The sequence below is a fragment of the Xenopus laevis genome, chromosome 2L (assembly GCF_017654675.1).
Source record: "Xenopus laevis strain J_2021 chromosome 2L, Xenopus_laevis_v10.1, whole genome shotgun sequence".
NCBI classification, from domain to species: Eukaryota; Metazoa; Chordata; class Amphibia; order Anura; family Pipidae; genus Xenopus; species Xenopus laevis.
This window is the reverse complement of record NC_054373.1, coordinates 185,561,185-185,581,090: the sequence shown is the minus strand read 5'-3', so window position 1 is coordinate 185,581,090 and position 19,906 is coordinate 185,561,185. Positions and strand designations below refer to the sequence as shown.

General features: G+C 39.5%; 1 protein-coding gene across 2 annotated transcripts in view; it reads left to right on the top strand.

Moving 5' to 3' along the window:
* uvrag.L (UV radiation resistance associated L homeolog) overlaps positions 1-19,906 on the top strand; it is a 68,769-nt gene that overhangs the window by 20,970 nt on the left and 27,893 nt on the right. For both annotated transcript variants that reach the window (NM_001096689.1, XM_041581129.1), the window contains 6 exon segments: positions 6,612-6,717; positions 9,449-9,575; positions 11,103-11,187; positions 12,821-12,908; positions 15,549-15,609; positions 18,348-18,513. In NM_001096689.1, coding sequence (NP_001090158.1) covers positions 6,612-6,717; positions 9,449-9,575; positions 11,103-11,187; positions 12,821-12,908; positions 15,549-15,609; positions 18,348-18,513 — 633 coding nt within the window.

Below are 19,906 nucleotides of genomic sequence, written 5' to 3'. Positions count from 1 at the left end.
GTTGGGCACTCAGCTTGCACTTTAACCTCACCTCTAGTTTACTGGCTACAACTTTCTTTCTCATGTCTCATAGCCCAGCACTTGTGTATAAATATCTCACAAGAGAGACTACTGGGGGCATTGCTATATCTGCTTATAGCCACTAGATGGGGATATTCTACTTTGTAATGGAATGAACAGCATTCAGAATAATATTGCTGTTCCCCTCATTTTAAGTAGCTGCTAAAAGTAGTTTCAGTGAACAATATAATATGAACGTATGAGACTGTATCACTCAGGTATAATCTATATATACCTATAGGATACAAGAAATACTTGTTTATACTAAATAGCCATGTCACTGACAACAGTTCATTTATAGATTTGAATCAGTTATAAATCTAAAAGTCTATCAAAAGCATTTTTGCTGTTTGTTGTTATCATCCCTTAAGCTTTAGGCAATGGCAGGAGATCCAGACACTTGTTTGTTAAAGGAGAAGGAAACCCTTTTGGCGCAAAACCCCTCCCCCTCCCCACTGTAGGGCCTCCTCCCCCCTCTCTTGCCGCGTTCACGGCCGCCATCTTCATCCACTCTTCTTCCTGTATTTGGAGGCGCAAGCGCAGTAGGAGGCGTTTGCTGGTTGGATCTACTGCGCATGCGCCAAAGTCACGAAGTTTCTGAAAAAAGAAATTGGAAACTTCGTGAAATTCTGATGCATGCGCAGTAGATCCAACCGGCAAATGCCTCCTACTGGCAAACGCTGATTAGTACAAGAAGAAGAGGGCTCGGACAAAGATGGCGCCCGTGAACTCGGGAAGAGAGGACCTGCATGGAGGGGCAACTAATAAGTTAGGGGCATTTGCCCAGGGGGGGAGGTAGGCCGGGGGAGGAGGGAGGGGGGGCCTACGGTGGGGAGGAGTTTTGCGCCAAAAGGGTTTCCTTCTCCTTTAATGATAATTATTTAGGGAATTCTACAACTTCCCAGCTCTCACTGTAACAAACCCTCCCAGAGTATTTAGCTGGAACCTCTTATCTGAATGGGTGACCTCTTGTCAGCTGGATCCATTCCATCAGCTTAGGCGCTCTTCTCTGTACTTTCTCTATTTCATTACTGTCCCATATATATATATATATATATATATATATATATATATATATATATAGACAAATACAAGATTCCTCTGCACTCAACCCATTTTTTAAAAACTAGTGGTGAGCACAACTTTCCCTTGTTTGTTATATATATATATATATATATATATATATATATATATATATATATATATATATATATATATATATATATATATATATATATATATATCTAGTGATCATATCCCCTTATATATTTATATCTAGTGATCATATCCCCCTTATATATTTATATATAGTGATCATATCCCCCTTATATATTTATATATGGTGATCATATCCCCTTATATATTTATATATAGTGATCATATCCCCCTTATATATTTATAGATAGTGATCATATCCCCCTTATATATTTATAGATAGTGATCATATCCCCCTATATATTTATATATATAGTGATCATATCCCCCTTATATATTTATATATAGTGATCATATCCCCCTTATATATTTATATATAGTGATCATATCCCCCTTATATATTTATATATAGTGATCATATCCCCTTATATATATATATATATATATATATATATATATATATATATATATATATATATATATATATATATATATATATATATATATATATATATATATATATATATATAGTGATCATATCCCCCTTATATATTATATATACTGATCATATCCTCTTGTATATGTATATATAGTGATCATATTCCCCTTATATATTTATATATACTGGTCATATCCCCTGTTTATATAATATATATCTGGAACGGTCCAATTCCTAAGACGGACGAATGGCTAGTGTCAGAGGGTTGATAGTTGTCACCCCCACCCTCTATGACGCCATAACGCTATAAGGCCCAAGGCAGGATGGACTAATGGTCTACTGTGGACAATGGTCACTCATATAGCTTATACTAGGCCATACAAACAAAAGATCATCACTCTGTTACTTAAATTCCAGAGTGTCAGCACCATTATATATTTATATATAATGATCATATCCTCTTATATATTTATATATAGTGATCATATCCCCCTTATATATTTATATAGTGATCATATCCCCCTTATATATTTATATATAGTGATCATGTCCCCTTTAACTGTCTCTTCTCCGGTGTAACCAATCCCAACTTGCCTTTCCCCATAAAGTGTGCTTTCTAGTTCCAACCCCTGTACTTCACAGACCGGCGGCGTAACTGTTATAATGTCTATTAACCTCCACTGCACTCAAGTTCTTGCAATATTTTGCTTTTATACAAACCCGTTCCTTATGTGCTATTAATAGTCGACTGAACTTATCATATTCTCTTTCGACGCACGTTTTTTTATATCCATCAGCCCCTTTATGAATGCAGCACATTTCACCTGAACCTTAGAAGCATGAAGTTTATGGGCCTTCCTTTTCATAGAGCAATAAATCCAGGCAAAAAGGACGTGTGATCTTGGGCAACCCTTTTCCTTCTTAAATTAGTTATGAAGAAGTCTGGAAAGTATAGATGGGCTGTTAAAAGAACTGTAAAAATGAACTGATTTTATGTGAGTTTTTTTTATTTTATTTATTCGAGGTGAGCAAAGCCTTGAGATTGTTCCTGTACCACATGCTGGCTTTAGCGTGCCTTTAATTGTGCCAAAAATGTGGCCTCACTAGAAATCCTCATCTAGAAGGAAACATTCTGAGAAATCTTTCATTTTCAGAGGTTCCAGAAAACTTGCCGTAGATGTTAACTTTGGTTTTTGTCCTTTTTGAGAGTTTAATTGCATATAAGCCACCAAGAGAAGTAAATGAAAATATTCTCTGCCTACGGGATATCTTCCACCCCTCTACTGTCCCAAAATGTCTTGGTTTTCATGCAATACATTGTTTTCCTCAAGTTCTAACGTTCTGGGTGCATTTTTTTTTTTGCACTATCATTCTAGTCCTTCTTTGCATCAAGGTTTGTGAAGAAGCACTGGCTTTAAATCTAACCCACATACCATCACTGTTCTTTGTAAAGCCTTCAGCTTTGGGTAACTGCTCAGGCCCTGAGCCAAGGGCATCGTGGAAGAGGAGAAGGGAATATACAGTTGCGGTATACTTATCACTTTGCAGATCAACCTGAAGCTTCTGGACACATATGTTTGTGGTGTCTCCTTTGAAGAAGATTGGAGTTGCTCTGCTTCACTGGGAAGTCAATAATGACGTGTGGGCTTGACCACCTGAGCCACTGTCTATCACTAAGCTTAGTAGTTCAGAAAGCTTTTAGCTTGGAGCAAATGGGCAGATTCCAAGGTAATCATGGAAGAGGAGAAGGCAAGATCCAGTTGATGAGTACCTACCACTTTACAGATAGACTCGAAGCTTCTGGACACACAAGTGTTTGTGGAGTCTTCTTGCAAGACTATCAGACTATGCCAAGGACATCATGGAAGAGCAGAATGGAACAGTAAGCTGATGTCACCATAGTCTGACACACCCTCTTTTTAGATAGTGGCGATTAGAATGGAGCCTGAGGCCCTTTTCCATGGATTACAGTTTATCAAATGTCAATATTACATTTAGCCTTTAATAAGATGGTGCTCTCATTCAGCCACTTCAGCGCTTAGTACAAGATCCTTACCTCACAGTTCTTTCAATAAAATTAAAACTCAACATTAATTCAAGACTGTACAGTACAGAGGACAACCTCTTGACCTATTTTTAGAACCCTCAGATCAAACTAACTTGCACTGACCACCTAAACCTAAGGAATTTGGACTTGGATTAGAGAAGAGATAAAACATAGTGCACTGTTATCTAGAATGCTTAGGACCTGGATTTTTCTTTCTGTAATTTGGATCACCGTATTTAAAGTGTACTACAAAATCAATAAAAAAAGAAAGAAAGTAATTAAAAAAAAAAAAAAAAGGTTTTGAATAGTTTGATTAAAATAGAGTCTATGTGGGATGGCCTTCCTGTAATTTGGAGCTTACTGTGTTTCCGGATAATTGATGCCATTCCTATACAACATCTGGGAAGGGGAAGACAGACTTCACATATTTGTAAGTTGTTCTTTACCCCTAAAGGTTTGGTGCAACTAAATGGTAGCATAACTCAGGCTTACCCCTTAGGAGTGAAGATCAGGATTGTAAAGCCCAAGTCATGCAAGTGGGAGATAGAAGATTGAATGAGATACCTCATTCCTGTGATCCCACCAACCAGAAAGCAGATTGAGAGCCTGGATCATTAATGAAATCTTTTTTTGGAGTTATTTTTTAAATTTATATCTTTTTTCATTTTAGTAGTTGTTCCTTTCATTTTAAACCTCAGTCAGTCTTAGGTGGACCAAAGTTTTCCGGAAGTTGCATTATAGCATCTCAGCCATGATATCATTTGGTTCAATTCTGATCTGAGTCTGTCTGCAACAATTTCATTCTTACAAAGTCCAAATTAAAAGTTGGTCATCCACGAGCTGGTCAGGTATGCTCTCAGAGTTGGGGCTTCTCATCACCAGCACCAATACAGTAGCATACATGTGGCTCTACACCTCTACCAATGTTTCAGCTTTTTGGGGGCCAAGCACCATTTGATATTTTAGACATCCCCTCAAATGATGAATTGTTGGGGAATAAAACTTCACCGCTGGTGGGATTGGTCTCGCTTGGTGACCCTGGAGAATGTTTTTTTTTTTTTTCTATTTATTTTTTTAATTTCATTCATTACAGGGAATTGCGATATAATGTCGCACACCTGTGCACACATTCAGTAGATTATTACATGTGTTTTTCGGTGATGGAATCTCCATCTTCGCTGATGCCATTTAGCTTTTTTGTTGCATTAAACACTTGTAGCCAACCTGGAACCTCACACATGCTTTGATTTGTAGCCTTTGCCTGACTGAAACCTCTTCCACCATTAAATATTTGTGCCGTAGGCTGGTCTCCTAAGCCCGGGAAGATTTGTGCTGTTCCTTCCTGACTGAATACCTGTCACTGATGCAATCATTATTGATATCCCCAGATCTTTACCCTAAGCCTCATGACTCTCGTAGGAAGCACCCCCTGTGCTATAAGCTGTTTTCTTGATGGTTCAGCGCAGCCCGATGTGGTTGACTGAAGCTGTTCGAGCCACATGTTTTATGATGGTTTATATAAAGCCTTTATCTTAGTACATTTGTTAGGAAGAATGTTTTAATAACTTCTAACGAGCTCTCTTAGAGAGAACATGTGTTTTTAGATTCTCCCAGAATCATTATTTTTTTTATTCTAACCAATGCCTGCTGGAGATTTTTTTTTTTTTACAGAGCATTTCATGGAATATATTCCAAATTTAAAAGCAGCTTTTAATTTTTCTTATTGAGACAAAAAATATATGTGCGTACCAGCCGAAGACCATCACACTGTTTCATGTTTCTGCCACATGTAACCTCATTTTATGGAAAGCTAGCGTGTGCCATACACCAGTATTGGTCCCAAAACTTTCCCATAAATGCTCCCTAGCTTTCCAGTCTCCAGATGCTGGCTAAAAGTTCCTTGACGTTTTCTGAATGAATATGCTCTTGCTCTCTGTGTCATTCTAAGCAACCATAAATAAGGTAAAGGCAGGACTTCTAATTCTAAAATCAAGGATATTGATATGAAGCTCATCGTGCCTTGGCTGTAAATACAATGTCTACTGTGGTGGGATGGCTTTCCACTAGAAAGTTCGACACTGTTGCTGGGAGTTGCTTCAATTCAGCCTCAAAATCATTAGTGAGATTGGGCACTGATGTTGAGGATAAGGCTGGGCTTGCACTCAATATTCCTATTTATATGGTAAGGGTTCAGCTGAGCATGTACTCAGAATGTCACTGTGCTCTGTATTCTGTAGCCATAAAGTTTGCCCCAGGAAGGAAGTCTTCCAGACTCAACTGCTAGATAGACAGTCATGGTTCGTCAGTCTAGAGCAGGGGTCCCCAACCTTTTTTTTACCCGTGAGCCACATTCAAATGTAAAAATAGTTAGGGAGCAACACTAACATGATAAAGTTCCTGTTAGTCCCAAATAAGGCCTGTGATTGGCTTTTTGGTAGCCCATATGTGGACTGGCAGCCTACAGGAGACTGTACTTGGCAATACATCTGTTTTTTTTTAATGCAAAAAACCTCTAAGCCTGGAATTCAAAAATAAGCACCTGGTTTGAGGCCACTGGGAGCAACATCCAAGGGGTTGGAGAGTAACATGTTACTCACGGGCTACTGGTTGGGGATCACTGGTCTAGTGTTTCCAATTCTCCAAAGACCAATGGACATGATCTTTACACCACTCCAGCCAACACATCAGCCCTAGAAACAGCCATGCTCCCAAAGAATAGTTCTTGTGATGACTTCCAGAAAAATAGATGCATAGGTTTATTATTGATCAGTATAATTCATGTGTATTTTATATTTACAAACTGAATGCAACCCTAGTGTTTCTGCTCTGGGCTGCCCGGTCTTTACGTTATCTAGAAACATGCCGTTTTTTCCCTGACCAATTTGGAATGGTTTTTGTTTTCTCCTTTAGACTCCACCGGGCTCAGTGTGCAATCAAGCAAACGCAAGTGACCGTTCTAAAAATTGGAAAAGAGATCGAAGAGAAACTCCGACTGACCTCTTCTAGCAACGAGCTGGTAATTAAGTGTAATTGTTCCTTGGCAACACAGAAGGAAAGTGGAAGTTAGTGTTGTTACCATGGAAGATTGTTACCCTGGCAAATAAGTACTCTCTTGTGTACGCAGCATAAAGTAATTTTATATATTGCAGCCAGAGCTACCTTGGTTGCAGTTTGTAGGTAAAAAGAGTGAATGATGGCATGTATAGCAGAGCTATTGTCCTCATTTTCCATGAAATTTATCGTCTATAGTGTCAGGGACATGGAAATTGTAACTCAAGCAGTGGGTGGACCTAACTGCACCTGCTACTACTCTGCTCCAGCTACATCTGACATGCCACTCCTAGCTCAACCTCCTCACTTGTCCTCACATTTATGGATTCTTTCCCACTGCCCCCATCAATGACAGGGCAGGTTGGGTGCAGGTATATAAGTGATGGCAACATTGGGTTGGGTTGTGTGGGGTTGCCAGATGGTGGGTTAGCGTTGGGCATGTATGTAATGCACACCGTGGGCCGTTGTGGAGTTCTTGGTGGGATACTAAAGACTAGAACAAAACTTAGAACAACGCTGGTAGACTTAGACCTTCATGGTAGGGTTCCATGGGTTAGACAGGGTGTCTTCAACATTTAATAATCCAGAACCAATATAATTCAGAAACCCAGGGAAAAGTTATTTCATTAATGCACTGCTCTGCCTTAAATATAGAAGCATGTTTTTTGAATAAACGTCGGTTCTCTTGTTGGGGGGCAGTATTGGTTCTTTTATGAACAATTCGAGTTATACCTTCACAGAGTACAGACCAATAGAGTTCTGTTTGCAGTATTTTGCCTCCATTGCTAAGGCCCTCAGGGCATTTCTGATGCCACACCTACAGTTTATAAGTTTTAGATTGCATCAGTATAGGTTTGTGTTGTTTTCTTTTAGCTCTAATGGAACTATTGTATGTATATCTTCTGGGTTGAATTTCATGTTAAGTAAAATACGGATCACTCAAAAGCTACGCATACATTAAAAACATATTTTCATATAATTGAATATTATTAATAACATGTATTTATATAGCGCCAACATATTGCGTAACACTGTAAAGTAAATGTGATTATACAACTACATCACATGAATTATATACATAGAACATATGGAGTTACATACATCACAATCAATACCGGTTCAAAAGGTGAGAAAGGCCCTGTTCAGAAAGAGCTTACACTCTAAAGGGAAAGGAGTAATACACAAGGTGTGGGAATGGGCAAGATTGAATTAAGTGGGTGAGAAATGTGGTACTGTATGTGGTGTTGCGTTTGTTAGTTAAGCAGAGGGAGTATAGGCTTCTTGAAAGAAGTGCGTTTTAAGAGATTTCTTGAAAGCAGAAAGGTTGGGAGAAAGTTGGACAGACCGTGGGAGAGAGTTCCAGAGGAGGGGTGCAGCCCTTGCAAAGTCTTGAATGTGAGCATGTGAGGAGGTAATGAGAGAAGAGTTGAGTAGCAGGTCAGTAGAGGAGCGTAGTAAGCAGTTGGGTGAGTATATAGAGACTAGACATTAAGCCCGTTAAATTAACAGGCGCTAGAACAAATGTAGTCATGCGCAGTAGCGCAATCCCACGGACACAGGGACTGGACGCAGAGACACTTCAACTTTATTATATAGGATGAGTTCAGAGATGTAGGATGGGGCAGAGTTATGAAGTGCTTTGAATGTCAGTGTCATTAATTTGAATTTTATTCTGAAAGGTAACAGAAGCCAGTGCAGGGATTGACAGAATGGCGAGGCAGAGGAGGAGCGGTTGCTGAGGTGTATGAACCTCGCAGCAGTGTTCATTATGGACTGGAGAGCTGACAGTCTCTGGAGGGGGAGGCCAATTAAAAGAGAGTTACAGTAGTCTAGACATGATATGGGGAGAGAGTGGATAGGAATTTTGGCAGCATCTTGGGTGATAAATGATCGTATTTTGGATATGTTCCTTAGGTGGAAGTGACATTTAATAAGTGACTGGATATGAAGAGTGAATGACAGGGCAGAATCTAGGATAACCCCAAGGCACCGGCCTGGGGAGAGGGGGTGATAGTGGAATTGTTAGCTATGATGGATACTTCTGGGGGACCTAATTTCCAACATGCTTTTATGCAGAAACTAGTTCTAGTACAGTAGTCTAATAGTCCATTTTGTGATAATGCATGCTGAAAAAATACACATTTTCCTACATTCATTCTAGGCATGCACCGAATCCACTATTTCGGATTCGGCCAAACCCCCGAATCCTTCACGAAAGATTCGGCCGAATACCGAACCGAATCCGGACCCTAATTTGCATATGCAAATTAGGGGTGGGAAGGGGAAAGAATTTTTTACTTCCTTGTTTTCTGACAAAAAGTCACACAATTTCCATCCCTGCCCTAATTTTCATATGCAAATTAGGATTCGGATTCGGCTGCATCCCTAATTCATTCACTGTTAGTGTTAGTCTTACTTTTTTGCCTTAGTCTTCAGTCTTTTTCGCCACACATCCAAACACTCGCAAAATCTTGTCGTTATTATAGCACAATAAGTTTTAAATCAAGACAATAATATCATTATTGTTTACTAAGGAATGTTCTGTAAAATAAGGAACAGGAAGTGAAGGTTCCTTTTAAGATAAATATCCATTTCTAACATTTCTGGAGTTCTGACGGAGTGTAGCCATAAATAGGCAGCAACACGCAAAGTTGTTCACAATGTGTCCTATAAAACCATGTTTCCTGTTTCCCCAGAAAAAAGAGAGTGAATGTTTACGGCTGAAAATACTGGTGCTTCAAGATGAACTGGAGAGACAGAAGAAATCTTTGGGGCGAGAGATGGAAATGCTGCAAAAGGAGCGGAAGTTACTAAACGACAGACGTAAGTAAAGGAAGGAGACTTTTGTCCTGCTGTAACTTCCACAATAAAGTACATGTGCCCTCACAAATCAAACCCTATTTTACAGCCCTACATATACACCATATGGCCAAAAGTATGGGGGACAACTGTCTGGCCAACATCTACAAATATGAAGTTACCCATTCCTTTGCTGCTATAACCTGGGAAGGTTCCCACTACATGTTGGAACATTGTTGCTTCCGTTCATCCACAAGAGCATTAGGGAGGTTGGGCTTACAGTTGGGGTTCCAGTTTATGCCACAAGGGGTTCAGTTAGGTTGAAGTCAGGGCTCAGTGCAGTCAAGTTCTTCCCGTCTGAGCAAACCCATTCTGTATGGTCCTGGCTTTGAGCATGGGGGCATTATTGTGCTAAAACAGGAAAAGAGCCTTACCCAAACGGTTCCACAATGTAGGAAGAAAGAAATTGTCAAGAATGTAATTGTATCCTGTAGCCTTATGGCTTTCATTGGAGCCACCCTCCCAAACGTAAGGATAGATTTAAAGGAAAACTATACCCCCAAAATGAACACTTAAGCAACAGATAGTTCATATCATATTAAGTGGCATATTAAAGAATCTCACCAAACTGGAATATATATTTAAGTAAATATTGCCCTTTTACATCTCTTGCCTTGAGCCACCATTTCGTGATGGTCTCTGTGCTGTCTCAGAGATCACCTGACCAGAAATACTGCAGCTCTAACTGTAACAGGAAGAGATCACCTGACCAGAAATACTGCAGCTCTAACTGTAACAGGAAGAAGTGTGGAAGCAAAAGACACAACTCTGTCTGTTAATTGGCTCATGTGACCTAACATGTATGGTTTGTTGGTATGTTTGTAAGTACAGTGAATCCTACGATCTCAAGGGGCGGCCCTTATTTTTTAAAATGGCAATTTTCTATTTATGATTACCCAATGGCACATACTACTAGAAAAGTATATTATTATAAAAATGGTTTATTTACATGAAGCAGGGTTTTACACATGAGCTGTTTTATGCAATATCTTTTTATAGAGACCTACATTGTTTGGGGGGTATAGTTTTCCTTTAAAGGTGTGTGACCTTCGTATCCTTGGAAAATTGGTAAATTAATTGTGAATATCTCCACAGCCTGTTTCATCCATTCCCCACACAGAATAAAAGTTGGGTCGATCTGGATCTCATTTAAACTAATTCTGCACTGTGCATTGTTTTTATTAAAGCGCGTCTTGTAAATTTCTCCCTAGCGTGATAATGCGCTGCAGTTTCATTCTTTTACGGAGTATTTGAACCCCACGCCATATGTGGAGATAGTCACGGGGCTGTTTCCCAACACAGCACTCACCCCACACTCTATTTAAAACAATTATTTTCATTTTATTGTCGGCCTTTTGTATAAACGCTCTGTCCCTATAAAACTGGAGAAAGTAAATAAAATAACAACAGATTCCTAACCTTCCCTCCATGTATTGAGATATGAGTGTAAACTCACTTGTGCTTGCCCTCTGATTTTTCTGATTTTATTAGGAAACGTATTTAATGTGGATCGGGAGAAGCTGCAGAAACAGAATGAATCTCTCAGCGAATTGAGGAAAGAATGCACAGCGAAAAGGTAAATTATCATTAACCTTTATATTATGTGCACACATTTTGCACTCAAATTATACATCATTCCAATCAAGTCCTGCCCTAGTGGAGCTTACAATCTAAGGTCTATATCACATTTCCATCAGTCCCTGTGCCAGTGAGCTTACAATCTAAGGTCTCTATTACATTCCAATCCGTCCCTGCACCAGGGGAGCTTACAATTTGAGGTCCCTATCACATTCCCATCAGTCCTTGCCCCAGTGGAGCTTACAATCTAAGGTTCCTATCACATTCCCATCAGTCCTTGCCCAAGTGGAGCTTAAAATATAAGGTCCCTGTCACATTTTCATCAGTCCCTGCCCCAGTGAGCTTACAATCTAAGGCCCCAATCACATTCCCATCAGTCCCTGCCCCAGTGGAGTTTACAATCTAAGGTCCCTATCACATTCCCATCAGTCCCTGCCCCAGTGAAGCTTACAATCTAAGGTCCCTATCACATTCCCATCAGTCCCTGCCCCAGTGGAGCTTACAATCTAAGGTCCCTATCACATTCCCATCAGTCCCTGCCCCAGTGAAGCTTACAATCTAAGGTTCCTATCACATTCCCATCAGTCCTTGCCTAAGTGGAGCTTAAAATATAAGGTCCCTGTCACATTTTCATCAGTCCCTGCCCCAGTGAGCTTACAATCTAAGCTCCCTATAATATTCCCTTCAGTCCCTGCTAGGGTTGCCACCCGGCCGGTATTTTACCGGCCTAGCCAGTAAAACACCTGCCAAGGCCGGGGCCAGTATTACAAATTTACCGGCAATGTAGTAGCCGGTAAATTTGTAATACACTTAACAAAAGCCATGGCCTGCCCCCAGTCTGGTGAAAACTCACCTTTTTGCTGGCTTCTTGAGACTTGCGAGCGTTGGCTCCACCGCCTTTGGCATCAGGACCCGCCACATCCAATCGCGCACCATGGCTCTGCCCCCTTCGCCATCACCATCCTCCCCTTTTGACGTCACGGCCCACCCTTTTGTTCCCTCCACCGGCCGGTGGAATTTTTTTTAAAAGATGGCAACCCTAGTCCCTGCCCCAGTGGAGTTTACATTCTTAGGTCCCTTACTTTGCCATCAGTCCCATAAACCTATAAATCCCATATACCATTTGGTATTATCTCCATCTAATTGTTATTGCTCTGGGCCCTCAATGTTAGGTTCTCCAGTTTACCCTGTCTCTGCTCTGAATTCCTTTTGACAATGGCAAATAGTGCAGGGTCTGCTTCTGTATTTTCAGTGCTATGTCCCATAGGGTCTTGCTGTTGTCTCCATACACTATAATGTTACAAAAAGCGAAACCTTTTAAGCGGGATATGTTTTATATTTATCTAGATAATTGGTGGGCTATATAGGTTTGGAGTGTCCACAATATATATATATATATATATATATATATATATATATATATATATATATATATATATATATATATATATATATATATATATATATATATATATATATATATATATATATATATATATATATATATATATTACTTTCTACAAAAATAAATGCTATTTAGTCCCTTTTAATACAGATATTCAATTTTATTGTGCATATTTCCAGGGAATGGACAATTACTAATCTCACATTAATCTCTTGTCTTGTCGCAGGGAGCAGTTTCTAAAGACCAACGCTCAATTTACGATTCGTTGTCGGCAGTTGTTGTCCGAACTCTCGTATATTTATCCGATCGATGCAGTAAGTGTCACTGGGGATGGCTCTGAAATAAAATGCAAGTACAGGGCAAAATAAGGCTACAAAGCAATTGGTCATTTAGGTTAAAGCCGTTATTGGACAGAAATGCTCACTGACAATTTTTTAATCCGTGAATGCATTGAAGGTTCTAGAAAATTGACATTCAGGACAATGCTGACAGTTTTGCAGCCTGCACACTGAGCTAGAAATCAAATTGGCGGCAAAACACCGGCAATTGCAACAAATTCCATGCTCAGTAAGAACATTTAAGCATTTTGAGGCCCTTTTAAAGCGCCCCATGGATTTGGGCAATGGCCTGAAAATAATTTAAATATTTGTAATCCTTATACAATACTAGTTTGCCTTGATGCCACATGTGTTTTACATACAGGACGCATTTACAAACAGTGTGTTCGTTTGTTTGACGTCGTCTTATACAGTCAGAATAGCCTTTCACACCTCCGTTATTTAACTGGTGTTTATCTGCGGGTGGTCCTATAGAATATGTACACATTAAAGTACATAACCATGTTAATCGACTGGGAACTTGGCAAAATGATATTGGCTTTAAAGACGTTTACTATAATGCATTGTGAACATTTTTAGGTGAAAATACCTTTTATTTCTCTTGTTCGGGTTTTTTGAGACTGCTGGAAAGGGTAATGGCATACTGGGGGATTTCTAGCTTTTTGTCGCCCCACTGCAATAAAAAAAAAGAAAGACAAACAACATCTATGGCCTTGATTAGGTAGAAAGAAGTCCAATCTGACTCCATTCCAGTTTTTCAAGCAAGCCTCATGTTTGAAGAAACTCTGCTAGATCAGGTCACTCCTTTACTCCCTTAATAAATGTCACATAATTGTCCGTTGGACAGACACAGGACCATGGTCACCATTTGTGTGGCTACATTCCCTGGCCAACGTCATTCCCTTAACAAAACCAATGGCAAAAGTCTTGTTAGTCTGTGGAAAACTCTTTTCCCAACCATTTGTACTCATCCCATAATGACTTATTGAGCTCTTCTTTTGTTCCTGTTCAGCAGAGCCATGAGCTTTGGGCAACCATTTTTAATTCAGCAATACGTTTAGCATTATATGGAGCAGAGCACGCTAAAATGAGGGACAGTTGAACAGATGAGCCCCCTTTCCCCCAAACTGAGTAGGTCCCGAGCTGTCACTGCAAGAGAAGACTTGATGATACTTTTGAAATCTCACTCCACTAAAGAAGATCCTTATCTGTAGAGCTGTGACAATCGTGGGGCCCCCGACATAAGATCAAAAGGCTCAGTGGCTGGGATATGCGTCAGCTCCATTTCTCAGTTCAACCACAAAAACGTTTACAGAAGTCGTTCTGCAGTATGGGGTCTTTAATACAGATAAATCCGGCATATCCAAGATCTTATCTCATTCCATATTGCAATATCCTACTTCTTTTTAACTCCTTTATCCCCTAGAAAAGCTGCTTTTATGCCTTAGTCACAGAGTAAACAACTCAGAACTACTTCTGATTAAAACATTTGCAAGACTTTTTGTTTTGATAAGAGCCTATTTGCTCCCCTAGATACACCTCAAAGGCTGACTTGAAAGGGTAACTGGGGTGAGATTAGGCCCTAGATATTCTTGGAATCAAGGCTGAATCACTAATAACATTGATATTTTCATATATCTGTAACCATGATGTTATGAGCCTTGTGGAGTCCTGACCAATGGTTAGATCACCAAAGGAGCCTTAAACTAGAGTCCGACAGCCACTATCCAAAAATGTGATTAAAGGGTAGTTTTTGTGTAACAATAAACCAGTTTCTTGCTCTTCATTATAATCCACAAATCCTTATGGGTTACAACGCAATTCTGTTGTATTCATTACAATTTTAAATACTTTTTTTTAGCAGTATTGTGATCCAAATCTCGGGGGGGGGGATCTCTTTATCCAGAAAACCCCACGTCGTGAGCATTCCACATAAAAGATTCTATACCTGTATACAGACAGACAGTACAAGACAATGTGACCTCTTTGAAACCCCTTTATTGTAGGCTATGGCTCCAAACAACTGCAGAAGCAGCTGATCTTTCTGCTTAGACCCTCTCTTATTAAACCTGCCTACTAGTGTTGCACAGACCTACCTGAAAGTAAAAGCTTGGCCACATTTGGTCCAACTATTTACTACTATGGGATAGTAGCTGGCGCTGGACCCTCCCCACCATGACATTAATTTACTCTCCCCAGCCTTCTCAAGCAAACGTTGCTGGCTCAACCCCCTAGTACCACATATACTTTATATATTAGTTCAGAACCCACACTGCTGTTAGTAAATTTGTCAGGTTAGGTTCAGATTGAGAGAGGGCTAATTAGGTTCAGCATGGGTCAATAAATGGATGACCTGCATATCACTGCTGTTTACCACTCAAACAACTGCCTCTTGGAAAGGGTAGGTGGCTCAAAAGTGGTTCCAAATTGGAGAGCTGCAGAACGAAACTATAATTTGACAACTGCAACTATAGATTTTCCTTTTCTATCCTTATTTATATCATAAAACCATTAATTTTGAAATGCCCCATAATGATTGAATTATCTGTATTTTCTCGTGGTTCTTTAATAGATCAACTGTTGTACTAATAATCTCCTTTCATGTTATTCTCACAGCCTGACCAAAAGGATTATTTCATATGTGGTGTGAAGCTGCCGAATTCTGAGGATTTTCAAGGTAGGTCATTTTCAAATCCCTGTTGCCCGTAAGCAATGAGCTGAGTGGTCCCGCACCTGAATGAAAACCATGTGCACTAATTGTAGGGACGCACCGGATCCACTAGTAGCGCGTGGGGCTAAAGTTTTTTCAATTCCATTGTTTTGTGATGAAAAGTCACGTGATTTTAAGGATTTGGTTCTGCCAGGCACAAGAATTCAGCCGTATCCTGCTGAAAACGGCAGAATCCTGGCCGAATACCGAACCTGGATTCGGTGCATCCCTAGGTAATTGTGCCAAGAAATAAACATTTAGCCATTTTATATTTGTTGTACTTTCCAAAAAAAAAAGAGTAAGTTTCTGGGATCAACTTACTCTTTGTAATATATGTGAAGGATGAAGTGCTTGAAAAATTCGGTATTGTACTGCTGTGGGGTTGTTTCTCCATAAAACTTTATTTTTAATAAACTAAACTAAACACTGTAGTATAGCTCAGGTAGTTACAGGGAAAAAAAAAAGGGCCTGGCAGTGAAAAGGTTAAAACATACATTTCTGATATATGTAACAAGTCTGCAAGCTGCAGAAAAAAAGGTTCAATTCTTGTCTTTTGCTAAATTGCGTAAAATAATGAGCTATTGTTTCCCTTTTAATCATATTTCAATCAACTATTTCCAGATCTAGAGAGATTTATCACCTGTGCCGTGTACAGCGTGTTCTGTCTGGGGCCCTCAGTGTGGTTTGTTTTACTAATCACAATTTGTGATTTTTTTCTCTTCCCATCTTGGCTCCATATGCCTCCCTGCAATTAATCTAATGATGTTTTTTTTTTTTAGCTTGTAATCAAATTTAGGGGAGCCACAAGTTTCAACAGATTCATGTAACGTAGTGTCCAGAGTCCTCTCTCTTCTGACCTTGTGACATTATAATTGTGGCCACACTTTGGTAAACTAGGAGGATTTTTCTATATTCATTTATATCTTCTGCATTGAAATCTAATGGGCTTTACAGCTCACTTGCTCGACTCACCCTGAGCACTTGATGTACTTGATGCGTAAGACTAGGGCCAGATGGGGCACAAGTCAGCCTGTTGAAATCCCCAGTCACATTTCAGCCTCCAACTAATAGCCGAATCTTCTTGTCTGCTCGTGTCTGGAAGCCTTGTGACGGCTCCGGCAAACAAGCTCTGTGGATTTCAGCACAAAAACGCAAGATTTTGCATTTCGAGTTGAAATCCGCCGAGTCTGTTCAATCTAGAGCCAACACAAGGCGGCTGACCCTAGCCAAAGCCATTTGTATTCAGTCCACCCATTGAACAAGGCAAGAGAGGTTGCCACTGTGGGGAAACCACCCCAAATCCAGCTCAAAGGGCCCTACCATGCTTCCTATTGATTCATACTAAGAAGCTGATCACTCTCAAATAGAAATCAGACCAAACCCTCAAAGAACTGCAATGGATAAAACAGTTAATGGTTCAGTCCCTCTGTGCCAAATTACTTACAAAGGAGTTACCTTAAATAATTTGGTAACGTTTGGTCCTCCTGGATAACAGAACATCTTTTATCTCCATTACTCCAAACTGTGCAGAGCCTACAGCAGTGATCCCCAACCAGTAGCTCATCAACCTCTTGGATGTTGCTCCCAGTTGCCTCAAAGCAGGTGATTATTTTTGAATTCCAGGCTTGGAGGCAAGTTTTGGTTGAATAAAAACCAGATATACTGCCAAACAGAACCTCCTGTAGGCTGCAGGCCACATAGGTGCTATCAATTGTCAATCACATCTCGTGTTTGACATTCCCAGGAACGTTTTGCATTCTTGTGTTGCTGTCAAAGTTTTTTTTACATTTGAATATGGCTGACAGGTAAAAAAAAAAGGTTGGAGATCCCTGGCCTTCAGTATAGCTTTCCATCTACCCTGTAATCCCCCCTCTCCCCCTAGAAATGACACTAACAATAAATTCAGTATTGGTTAGTTTTTGTACCTGGTTGTTATTGCAAGATTTATTATCCAAAGGATATCATTTATTTGTAGTACACTGACTGCATTACTTTGCTTTACTTATTACCTGAAATGCTGATGTACATGTCAACCATAGTTCATGCAGTTTGTAATTTGATGAGAGAAAAAGAAAACTCAATAAATATAATTTATAAAAAGGGGGGGGGGCACATGTACCCACAGCCCCATTGATATGTATGCCCTTGCCAACTCCTTTTCTTCTTGGTCAAGTCCAAATGTTTACTGGAATATGCGAAACACGACATTTAGGGGGTTATTTATTAAAGTCAAAAATGCTGGGTTTTTTCCCGAGATTTATTATACCCCAAGGATGGAAAATGTCTGAATCCGAAAATCCTGCCGAGGTTGTATATAAATCAATGGGAGAGGTCCCTATCCTATTTAGAATTAGCCTAAAAATCCGACTATTTTGGACTTTTCAGACAAAAAGTCGAAAAGTCGTACAATTTGGGAAAAACCTACAAGAAAATCATACGATTTGGATTTTTGCTTGATTTTATCGAGTTTGTCCCTGATCCGATGATCATAAATAGTCACATCGTGGGTTCTAGTTGGTCGGACTTTTTTAGTCAAAAGAAAATCAGGGGAAAAAAAATGAATTTTGATCATTTAGAGTCACAAATGTTATATTTTAATTTTATTCTGCATTCTATTTGTTATGTAACCGTATAAAAAAAACGAAGCTAATGTCTGAATTTAAATTTTGAACCTCATTTTTAAATTTTAATTTTTTTCATTCCAGCAAAGGATGATGGGAGTGTGGCTGTCGCATTGGGCTACACAGCTCATTTGGTCTCCATGATTTCATTCTTCCTCCAGATACCTCTGCGTTATCCCATTCTCCACAAGGGCTCCCGATCAGCCATCAAAGACAACATCAACGACAAGCTGACGGAGAAGGAAAGGGAGTGAGTACAGTTTTGTTATTTACCCTAGCAGTTAGGCGGATTATATACAGACTTTACAGTTGAACGGGATGGACTTGGGTGTTTTTTTTGCTATGTTACCCATTTAAGGTCTGGCTCTGACTGGTAACCATGTGTTGACTGTCAACACCTTTAAAGAGAAAACAACCCAGCACGTTTTTAATTTTATATCAGCACCAAAGATTCTGCAATCTATAGCAGAGTGGTACTTTTCCATATTCAGTAAAAAAACATTCTGCTTTGCCTTTAAAAAGTTAACCTGAGGGAGAATTAGCCACCAGGTACAAGATTGGCCAGTAAACCATAATATAACCCTCAATACATAGAAGGTATGAGCTCAATAAATAGAAGGTATGGGCTTCTCCATGTTCCCTTCTAAGTATTGCACTGCTGTAAAATGAAATCAAAATAATGGAGTGTACGGGAGATTCTTTTAACATTGGCCCAGCATGGAGTAAGTGTTTCTACTGAAGCATTTAGGATCCATTTGGGCCCCAGCTGCTCTGAGCCTGAAGACTTGCACTGCTGTTTATATTCTTATCATAAAGACAAAGTAGCTGCAATGAACGTGTTCCTGCACATAAAATGGAACCTGCCAAAATGTTGGCCCATAAATATCTACATTGTTTATCCACTTGATATGCATTTTGCCTTTCGCCAGCTCAGAATAACCGAATGTGCACTTTATCAAAAGAAGAATTTCTCAAAAATGATTTATTGCTGGTGAAAATGGCTTGACATGTAAAGCGTCTGTCTTCAAAAACCCCAGTATTTTTTTTAAATTAAATATTCTGTTTTCCTTGGCTGTTTGGGGCAGTTATTTTAAACAAATTGCTCTAGTGAGTCAATAGCATGTGTTTGTTTTGTCAGTTCTCCGTCAGCGTTACATTTTGGTTTTATTTTAAAACCCGGTAGAAAAAAAATATATTTTTTTTGTCAGCATATTTTAAAATAGAATCAAAAGGCAGAAAGAAATCATTTTGTTAGTCTTTTTGGCAGTTGATTGCTCAAGCCTTATACTGTATATTCTTTTCCAGCTATCCACTTTATTGCTGTCATTTCATTATAGAAGAGAAGTAATTGGGACAAAAGGATAGACAGAAATGGGGGCTGAGAAGAGACAAGGAGGGAGCATAAAATTGAGAAGAAGCAAAATGGGCCTGATAACAGAAGAGATGAAATGAATAGAGAATGGTAGCACAGGGGGTGATCAAGGAGGAAAGGCAGCGGTGGGGCAATGTATAATTATTGAAAAAAGCATTAATACAAAATGAACAAAGGAGAAAACTGGTATAAAACAAGAGGTCTTGGGGAAAAAAAGGGAGAAGATATCTGGGGGGGGGGGTTGCCAAGATGTCCAGCTGGGGAAAAAAAA